The sequence below is a fragment of the Leucoraja erinacea genome, chromosome 8 (assembly GCF_028641065.1).
Source record: "Leucoraja erinacea ecotype New England chromosome 8, Leri_hhj_1, whole genome shotgun sequence".
Classification (NCBI taxonomy): Eukaryota; Metazoa; Chordata; class Chondrichthyes; order Rajiformes; family Rajidae; genus Leucoraja; species Leucoraja erinaceus.
Window position 1 is genome coordinate 18,472,530 of NC_073384.1, and position 10,996 is coordinate 18,483,525.

Below are 10,996 nucleotides of genomic sequence, written 5' to 3' on the forward strand. Positions count from 1 at the left end.
TGGATCAGAGTGCCTGATCCTGCGCTGTACTTCTGTACACTCCAGTGTCCGGGTCCTGGTTCTCCTTTCATGCTCCCTGCCTTCTCTCCAAGTGCTGCGGTAGTAGAAAGAGAATTGCATTCATCAGCGTGGGAATCTGAAGACAAGACTGCCCTAACGTGTCATGTCCACTGTGTCGCTTCCCACAACCATTCCCTCGCCTGATGATTCTGTGTGTTCTAACTTACAGCCTCTCCGCCCGAAAAGATGAGAGAGAGGAGGTGACAGGAAAGCCCACAGAAGAGACCAGGATGGAGATCACGACTGAGACCATTGAATCTGCGGAGGAGAGGTCAGTGGAATCATTCATTTTAGGAAAATGATCCACGAACCCAGGGGCAGTGTTGCATCAATTGTTTGCATAACAAATTCACTTTCTCACTGAATAAGTGACACAATAGTCAAATGATCTACTCCTGCATCCATTTCGTATGGTCTTGACTAGTGGCCTGACATCCTCCTTACTCCACCACTGCCACCACAGGAGAGAGGTTGGTTGGGGGAAGCCTATGGTTGCAAATAGAATACTGGATTGTATCATTAGGATGAGCCCAGAATACCCAGGCGTTTGGTGGTAGTAACCTAAACTGGTGAGTAAAACTAAACTTCTTGATAAGATTGAAAGGTGGTGATTAAGGAAAAGATTGGGACAGAGTCAGCAAAATGTGACAGGTAAATAGAAAGGAAACAGGAATAAGGGGAACCAAATGTTGAAACAACAGGGAATATACAAACACTCAATAGGTCAGGACGTATCTGTGGAGAGAGAAACATTGTTAACATTTTTATCTTCAACCAGAAGGGTTAGTTTTGATTCTCTTTCACAGATGTTGCTTGACCTGCTGAGTGTTTCCAGCATTGACTGTTTTTGTTTCGGATTTCCAGCACCTGCATTGTGGAGCATAGAAGTAGGGAGGTTTTTGATCAAAATGCACAGGGCTGTGGATAGACCGCACCTGAGTTCTGTACACAGTCTCCGTCTCCATATTTATGGAGGCACAGAAGTGATTTGGGGAGGGGGTAACAGCAGGCACTGAGCTCCGTGTCAGAGAGAACACTGGAGATGGGGGCACAGGTAGAAGCCACCTGAGCCAGCAGGAGAGAGGAACAGGCAGCCCCTGGGGAAGAGGCTGACGTGTTGTTGTTTCAGGGTTTCAAAGGTGACAAAATCTGTGTTTCAGTTCACTCATTATCATCCCCGCTTCCAGCTTGTAATCATTTCCCACTCTCCAGGACAACAACACGATGGAACAGGGAATCCCCAAAAGATCATTTCTGCAGCTCTCCTCCCAGGAGCCAATTTTATATTTGTCTCTTACTCCATTTTATGATTCTCCTCACACATTCTCGCCAACCACCTCACCCCTCCCCAATATCATCCCTCATCCTCACTGTCTGCCCTCTCACCCTTTCATCCCTCTCTTTTATTACACTTCCTCCTCACCCCTCACCCTCAATCCTCCACAACATCAACCCTCCTCCTCCTCATTGTGCCCCTTCTCTCACCCCCACACTTCTCCCCAACATCACCCTCCTCTTCGCTGTGCCCCTCTTCCTCAAACCCCTTTCCGCTTCCCATTATCACACGTCCTCCTTGCTTCCCTCCCTCTCCCCATCATTAACCCTCCATCACACCCTCCTCCACCCATTGATCTTCCTCTTTCCCCATCGTCACTCCTCACCATCAACCTTCCCCAACATCCCTCTCTGTATCGCCCTATCCCCTCTCCCTCCCTATCATCATCTCTCCACCTCACCCTTTCCAGCACCACTCCTCCCATTCCTCATTCACCTTCCCCAACATCAGCCTGGGTAATGTCAGGGACTCAGAGGGCCAAATGGCCTCCTTGTATATGGTGATGAATGTAAGCTCCCAATTACAATGCCGAACAGGAGCACAACATCAGGGGATGATCAGTCAAAGCAGCGTGGTTTACAGGAGTCAGAAAGAAGGAGCGAGAGGCTGGGAGGTTCAACAAAGAAGTACGGAGCTCGAAGCTAGGATCTGGAGACGTCTCTGTTAATAGAGATTCTGGAGAAGCCCTGGTGGATATAGAACGGGGAAGATGTCCCAGCGAGAGAAGAGTGGCAACATTTAACAAAACCAGAGTGGACCAGCATAGACCATACAGCACAGAGCTTAAAGGTGAGCAAGAGCCAGTGCAAACACTCAGCAGGCCAGGCAGCATCTGTGGAGAGAGAGAGAGAGACAGAGTTAAGGTTTCATGTCCAAGACTTTCTCAGCGTAGGCTACTGAATAGGTGAAAGGTGAGCAGAAGTGGGGTTATTTCAGAGTATAGGTGAAATGTAAGTGGGAGTTATATAGGTCACATGCCACAGGATGAGTAAGGATCTGTGTAGGTTATGGGAGCGGGGTAAAAGTTGAGGTGACCCAGCTTAATTCTAGTTCCAGTTTATTGTTTTTGAGCAGATTATACAGAGAGATACAGAGAGAAAGAAGATTGAGGGGGGATCTTATAGAAACTTACAAAATTCTTAAGGGGTTGGACAGGGTAGATGCAGGAAGATTATTCCCGATGTTGGGGAAGTCCAGAACTAGGGGTCACAGTTTAAGGATAAGAGGGAAGTGATGAAAAAATCATTTTTTACACAGAGAGTGGTGAATCTGTGGAATTCTCTGCCACATAAGGTAGTTGAGGCCAGTTCATTGGCTATATTTAAGAGGGAGTTAGATGTGGCCATTGTGGCTAAAGGGATCAGGGGGTATGGAGAGAAGGCAGGGATGGGATACTGAGTTGGATGATCAGCCATGATCATATTGAAATGTGTGCACATTTCTCTGCAATTTGTTGTGGACTTCGATGGAGCTATTTCCAAACCATGCTGTGATGCATCCCGATAAAGTGCTTTGAATGGTGCAAAACATAATTAGAGAAACAAATCCACAGTAGGGCGGCGCGGTGGCACAGCGGTAGAATTTCTGCTTACCCTGCCAGAGAACCGGGTTCGATCCTGACTACGGGCGCTGTCTGTACGGAGTTTGTACGTTCTTCCCGAGACCTGCATGTGTTTTCTCCAGGTGCTCCGGTTTCCTCCCATACCCCAAAGACGTACAGGTTTGTAGGTTAATTGGCTTGGTTTATTCGTAAATTGTTCCTAGTGTAGAATGGAGAACAGCACAGCACAGGAACAGAACACAGGTCTGAAGAAGGATTCCGACCTGAAACGTCACCTATTCCTTTGTTCCAGAGTTGCTGCCTGATCCGCTGGGTTACTCCAGCATTTTGTGTCTATCACAGGAACAGATCCTTTGGCCCATAATGTTTCTGCCGACCAGGATGCCAAGTTAATCTGTAAGTCTGCCTGTACATGGTTCATAAGTGCATGTCTTTTAGTTTAGTTTAATTTAGTTTAGAGATACAGCGCGGAAACAGACCCTTTGGCCCACCGGGTCCGCGCCGACCAGTGAACCCGCACATTAATACTATCCTACACCCACTAGGGCCAATTTTTATATTTTCCAAGCCAAATTAACCTACAAACCTGTACGTCTATGGAGTGTGGAAGGAAACCGAAGATCTCCGAGAAAACCCAAGCAGGTCACGGGGAGAACATATAAACTCCGTACCGTCATAGGAGCAGATTTAGGCCATTCGGCCCATCGGGTCTACTCCGCCATTCAATCATGACTGAACTATCTTTCTCACTCAACCCCATTCTCCTGTCATCTCTCCATAACTTTGGATGCTCTTACTAATCAAGAATCTGTCCATCACTGGTTTAAAAATACCCGATGACTTGGTCTCCCAACCATCTGTGGCAATGAATTCCACAGATACACCACCACATAGTGTATATCCCTCCATTTCTGCCCGTCCTTGTGCCTTGTTAAATACCTCTTCAACATTGTTATCGTATCTGTTTCCAGCACCTTCCCAGGCAGTTAACATCAACCGCTCTCTGTATAAAACAAATTTGCCTCATAACTCTCCTTTAAACTTTCCCCCTCTCACCTTAAAACCTGTGCTTTCTAGTATTCGACATTACTACTCTGAGGAAAAGAGTCTCTCTTGACTCACCAGACTGCAGATAGTAGAATCCTGAGCAAAATCAAACTGCTGGAGGAGGTCAGTAGGCCAGGCAACACCAGTGGAGGGATATGGACAGGTGATGGTTAGGATCTTCTCATTGCAAATATAAACCAAAGGAATCGTTAGATCTCAAGCCGGGTGTTGAGCAACCAGGTTGTTGTCTCTGCGTCAATGTCTGCCAGGCCCTGAGATCAGGACTCTTGTTCAGATCACTGAAGAAGTGTTGCAACATATAACGTTGTCTGTCCACATCCTTCTACAAATGCTGCCTGACCCACTCAGTTCTTCCACTAGTTTGATTTAGACTCTGACTCTCTGCCCTGTCTCTGGTAATTTGACATACTTTTAATACGTAAGACATAATTTAAATAAATAAATTGAAGTCTCTATGCCTCTGATAATTTTATATCCTGCACTTCTATCAGGTCACCCCCTCAGCCTCTGATGCAGTTTGCTATAGGTAGCCCAGGTCTCAAAAGAATAAAGGAGGGTAGGGGTCCCTACTGCCAAGTAGACCAGGAATGGGTTATTTGACTTCAAACACCATCAGTGGCTGTGGTGACGCAGTGAGAGAGGTGTTGAATATCACCAGTGTCCGCATTTTCCGACTGATGGTTTCCGAGATGCGGGGAGTGGTCCATGTGTTGTTCTGTCTCCCAGGAGAGGCAAGAACACCCTGTTGAGGAAGAGCAACTGGGGGAGGTGGGAAGTACAAGTCGGCTTGTCAGCTGAGCCCATTTTCCACTCAGAGTATCAGCTGCACTGGGGAACGGATCTTCCAGCAGGAGGCTGATGTTGTGGCACCCTGCAGCTGTTTACAGACCTGTTGTTCCACATTCAGATGACATCCACCATTGTTTATCACCTCTTCACCCCATGCCCCCCCAAAAAAAAACAAGTGTGTGATACCCAGCAACAGTTTGTGGCCAATCACAAGCCTCCACAGCCAGTCCAGCAGGGTTATAAAAGAGAGGGGAAGTGATCGAGCTGAGCTGTGAATGTCAGGAAGGTTTGTTGGAGACAGGATAACAATTCAGGAGCTAATCGTTTGCCAGAACCCCGAGAGAGATGGATTGTAACGCACTGTTTGAGAAGAACAATAATCAGAAAATTGAGGACGATTACAGGTAAAAGTCAGGTTGTTCTTTAAGGGGCTGTCCATTGCGTTTCCTTATCGAGAAGATCCCACCCCGTATAAGACCATCCCCATCCGGAGGAGCGTACACATAGTGACTAACAGCTCAGGCTGTCCATTCCCCAAGTATGACCCTGATACAAACTACCCCAAATGCAGCCAGGTACAGTCTGATCCCAATTACGGGGATGGTGCAGGAAGATAGGTTTGACGTAAAAGATATGCCGTAATCTTGATTGCTGGTGGATCAGAATCAAGGGACTGAATGCCCTGGCCTAGCTCCTGTAGTCAATTGTTTTCCACTGCAGGCGAACTGAAGGCAGTTGGATCCTGCGGGGCGGAAACGTGAGGGAAATAATTGGAGGGCAACGGAATTGCTCTGAGGGCTGGCAATGAACGATGGGCCGAATGGTCTCTTATAATGAAAGAATGGAGATTGGGAAAATGTGCAGTTAATAATCCACCATGCCAACTGTTGTTGACTGTGAGGGTAAAGGGAGAACTGGAATCTATTTCCTGTCACTAGTTCCCCTGTAATAACTGTGAGAGTACTGTTGTGCTGGAGTCAGAAGTTCCAGGATATTGGTAGGGGACCAAGAATGAAGCCAAAAGTTACCAGTATAGGCTGACGTGGGAGTGATGGCAGTGGTGCTGCCCTTGTCTATTTTTAGGGTCGCAAGGTGGGAACCATATGGTAATTGATTCTGGATGGTAAAACAGGGCACTAGTAAACTGGTTGTTCAGCAGATTAGAAATGTTCTAGGGATTGGGGATGGTGAGTTCTTGGCCTCTGCGAAGTACCCATAGTGTGTGTCTAGGTGAGTCGTAGAATCTATGGGGCGCTGATGGGAATGTGGCGAGTATAAAATGGGATTAGTGTAAGATTTAAATAAATGGGTGGTTGATAGTTGACACGGACTCAATGGGCTGCAGGGCCAGTTTTGGTGCAGTATCTGATCATGACGTGATGCCTCTGAGTAACTGGGGAATATTCAGCCTCAAATCTGGAACCTCCCCGTGGCTTTAAGAGATCAGAGGGTGTCTATCCAGTCCTTGGTTGCCATGGTGTTCTGCTCATTGGTGACCCACCACCCCTCCAAAATTACAGATGGAATAGATCAGCCACCTTGCCAAATCACAGCCATGCATATTCAAATGAGCTGCCGGTGTGTTGTGATCACAGGCTGGCTGTTCTCCTCACACTCTACAAGCATTCATATGAAAAGCATCTTTGATATAGTTGTAAATGGGGGATGGAGGAAGCTTTGATCATGACTGTGTATGTCAGAGTGAGCTCTCTCAGCAGCCTTTGAAACAGCAGTGCTCATAAAGCGAGCAGTAGACAGGGTCATTTAAAATGCCCAGCTATTCTGGGATAAACCTAGTCCTGATGGAACATAGAACAATACAGCACAGGAACTGACCCTCTGGCCCATCATGTCTGCACTGACCATGACTCCTATCTGACCAATCTCATCTGCTAGCACATAGTCCATATCCCTCCATTGCCTGACTGTTCCTGTGCCTGTTTAAACGTCTCTTAAACAATGCTATTGTGCCTGTTTTCACCATCTCCCCAGGCAGAGCATTCCAGGCACCTATCACTCTTCATATCAAAAACATTGACGTACATCTCCTTTAAATTTTATCTCTCTCACCTTTAACCTATGGTCTCTGGTATTTGAATTTTCTCTCGGGGGGGGGGGGGGGGGGGGGGGAAAGAATCTGACTGTGTACCATTTCTATGCTTCTCATAATTGGATAATCCTCAGTCGGGTCTCCCCTCAGCCTCCAACACTCCAAAGAAAAAAAATCCAAGTTTATCCAGCTTTTTATTAAAAAAAGACACAAGTGCTGGAGTAACCCAGCTAGAGTCACTTAATGGGTGAGGCAGCATCTCTGAAAGACATGGATAGGCGACATTTTGGGTTGGGATCCTACTTCAGATTGGAGTCTGAAGAAGGGTCCTGACCCGAAACGTCGCTATCCATGTCTTCCAGAAATGCTGCCTGACCGACTGAGTTACTCCATGAGATCATAAGGTCATAAGCAATAGGATCAGAATTAGACCATTCGGCCCATCGTCTACTCTGCCATTCAATCATATCTGATCAATCTCTCCCTCCTAACCCCATTCTCCTGCCTTCTCCGCATAACCTCTGACACCTGTACTAATCAAGAATCTATTTATCTCTGCCTTAAATATATCCACTGACTTGGCCTCCATAGCCGTATGTGGCAAAGAATTCCACAGATTCACCACACTCCAGCACTTTATATCTTGTGCCTACCCACTCCTTAGAGCTAATGTTCTCTAATCAAGGCATCATCCTGGTAAACCTTGTGCACCCTCTCTAAAATCTACACATCATTCCTGTCATGAGGTGACCCGCACTGCACCCCAGTGTAAGCGGGTGAAAGGTTACAGGGAAACTGACTACATTGAATGGGGGAGCTTCTGGAGGGGCTGAGTGGACTTTCCCTGCCAGTGTATGTATATGTTTGCATATTTCCAATTGCCTCCTGCAGATGGGGATGTGGGAGTGCATGAGTTAATGCAGAGCATTGAAGCAAGCTGGTGAAATGCAACCACATTTTACACAATAGTACACAAAGTTGTGGCAGGACAGGTAGAAAGAGGAGACAGGTGCTGGGTATCACAGTTTCCAGGAGCCTTCTGATCAGGTGTGTGTGAGGGTCAAAGAAAAAGGTAACAGTGCTGTTCTAGGGATGGACACAACAAATAGTGCGGTATGATCTCAGTGGTCAGTACACATTGCTCTGACGTTCGAGGTTTGGGCAATTGCTTGTTGACATCGACAGGCTGGCTAAAGAGCCAAGAAGGTTACGAAATACCTCGATGAGGTGTAAACAGTTTGGCAGAATGGGCAGAGATGTGGAAAGTTGAGTGTGAGGTAAACAACTATGCACTCGATGGAAGACATCGGCAGGCAGAGATAAACAGAGAGGTTGCAAAGCATAAGCAACATATTCCAAAAGGTTGTGGATAAAGCTTTACTTCTCCCTTTGATCAAGGTCACCTGTGTGTTCAGTTCTGTAAATTAGACAAAAAGATTGGTCTGAAGATGGGTCTCGACCCGAAATGTCACCCATTTCTTCTCTCTGGAGATGCTGCCTGTCCCGCTGAGTTACTCCAGCTTTTTGTGCCTATCTTAGAATATCAGAAGTGGGCAGCGATTCGTTTCCTGGGTTTATGCGTGAAGTGATCTTTCATGCATTGGCCAATAGTACCGTGTGCGATGAATACACAAAAGAGTTTCCAAGAATATTTCCATTGAGGCAGCGAAGGTTAAAGTGAGATTTAATTGTGATTTATTGAAGAAGGTTAAATATTTTGAGTTGGTGGAGAAAATATTTTTTCTTGCCCCTTTTTGCTCGGAGAGTTGGTTTGGATTGACTGTGGTGGAATAAAGTATTTTATAGTGACAAGAAGCACTGAGGTGAACCTGAGGTTCTAGGCTACTGCAAATTACCCTTGGTGTGTGTAAATGCAACGTGCCTCATCTTCAGTCACAAACATAGACATTTAAAGAAAAAAATAAGTGAGTTTTGGATTGCTTCCTCCTTTAAATGCCTCTGTTTTCTGCAATGAACAGCTGCAGTGTAAAGATTTTAGTTAAATTGAGTTTTTTATCGAGAATTAAATTGAGAATTTTCCTTGCAAGATTTGAAAAACAGAATCAGACAACACTGTAATGTAAATTATACATTATTTATAGATAAATTAATGGCTACATTCTGCAAAAAGGTTAAAAGAAAATATATTGCAAAATAAAAGATGTTAGTGCAAGAGTGCAAGGAGCAAGGAGCTGCATATGCTGGTTTACAAAAAAAGACACAGAGTGGTGGAGTGACACAGTAGGTGAGGAAGCATCTCTGAAAACATGGATAGTCTGAAGAACTGTCTGAAACGTCGCCTATCCATGTTTTCCAGACATGCTGTCTTGCTCGCTAGATCACTCCAGCATTGTGTGCATTTTTTTTTCAGATGTTATGCAAAACATAATTAGAAAACAAAAGTTCATGGTGGTTTAAGAGGTTGTCCATGGTGTTCCATTGTGAGGCAGGTTTTAATGTTGTCGAGGTCCAGTTTCCATTCTGGTGTGTTTATCCCTTTGGCAGTGGTACCATGCCATCACTGGAGGAGATCACGTCGTGGACCCAGGGCTTCGACAAGGTGATGGGGACAGAGGCTGGTAGGAACATCTTCCGCCAGTTCCTGCGGACAGAGTACAGCGAAGAGAACATGCTCTTCTGGCTAGCCTGTGAAGAGTTCAAAAAGGAAAAGAACGCAAAGGCAGTCGAAGAGCGGGCGAGGGTGATATACGAAGACTACATCTCCATTCTCTCCCCGAAAGAGGTGAGTGAGTTCTGCAGCTCAGCACCACCGAAAACACAAAAAAAGACACAAAGTGCTGGAACATCTTTTTAGTCACTGCTTTGCCTTCAGGACACATGAATGTTGACAAGGAAGGGGCAGTACAGTCAAAGATTATTCCCATCAACAATTAATAATCCCAATGACATTCACTCTTACTGATCTTGTCTTACTAACTACATGCTTTGGACTTGCACAACACAAATACACACCCTGAGTTAGCAATGACTATTAACCACTATCTACATCCCATTTTACTCTCCCCATATTCCCATCAGTTCCCCCCTTCCCCCCTCCCCCCCCCCTCCACCCCCCCCCCCCCCCCCCCCCCCCCCCCCCCCCCCCCCCCCCCCCCCCCCCCCCAACATACTCCCACTAACCTACAAGCTGTGGCCAAATAACCCATCAACCTGCACGTCTTTGGGGTGTGTGAGGAAACTAGGGCACCCGGGGAAAACCAATGCAGAAAACAGAGAACGTGCAAACCCCACACAGACAGCACCGGAGCTCAAGATTAGATCTGGGTCTCACCAGCTGTGTAGCAGCAGGTCTATTAGCTGCAACACTGTGCCTTCTAGTAATGGTTGACTAAATATCTTAGTTACTATTAATAATTGGTAAATTAATGAATATGATCAATGGTCAGAGCAGTAAATAACTGGGCTCTGTCCGTATTGCATAACGTTGTAATCAATAGATCACAGTGTTGATGGTCGGTGCTGCCAAATGGTGTCTCCATCAATAGTCAAAGGAATCTAAACTAGGTGCTGCTGATTCGGTCAGAACTGGTCAGTCGCACTGTTAGAATTTACCCTTTTTAACGCAGTGCCAGTGAATGGCTCATTTGCAGTTGGCTCAGAGTCTCACCAGCTCAGCCCTATCCCCAGCTAAGAACACATATTGGTGTCAAGGGTACGGAATAATGCTATCTCTAGTTCTGTTTTTTTTTACTATATCCCTGCCCCATGTGTATATCTGCTGCCTCCCAGTGGAGGAAGACAAAACTACAGTGAACGCAGGAGGGTCTGGCAAGTAGAAATAAATACTGAGTGCTGCCACCACAGATCTCAGGCTGTAGTTGTTTTTACAAGCGCTGACCATCAATACTCCAGACTGTGATCATCATTAACAGTACTGTCCCCGCCTCCCCCCAACCCCCCATCAGTCTGAAGAAGGTTTTTGGCCCGAAACGTTGCCTATTTCCTTCGCTCCATAGATGCTGCTGCACCTGCTGAGTTTCTCCAGCATTTTTGTGTACCTTCGATTTTCCAGCATCTGCAGTTCCTTCTTAAACACTTTGTCTACTCCACTGTGAAACCTCCTCAAGGTATGCCTACTTTGAAGAAGTTCTCCTCCTCCCTCGGAAGACAA

General features: G+C 46.2%; 1 protein-coding gene across 1 annotated transcript in view; it reads left to right on the plus strand.

The window, feature by feature from the left end:
* The window catches only part of LOC129699392 (regulator of G-protein signaling 17-like), a 70,927-nt gene that overhangs the window by 54,732 nt on the left and 5,199 nt on the right, over window positions 1–10,996 (plus strand). Inside the window, exons 3-4 of the mRNA XM_055639117.1 lie at window positions 230–331; window positions 9,370–9,607. Coding sequence (XP_055495092.1) covers window positions 230–331; window positions 9,370–9,607 — 340 coding nt within the window. The remainder of the gene's footprint in view (window positions 1–229; window positions 332–9,369; window positions 9,608–10,996) is intronic.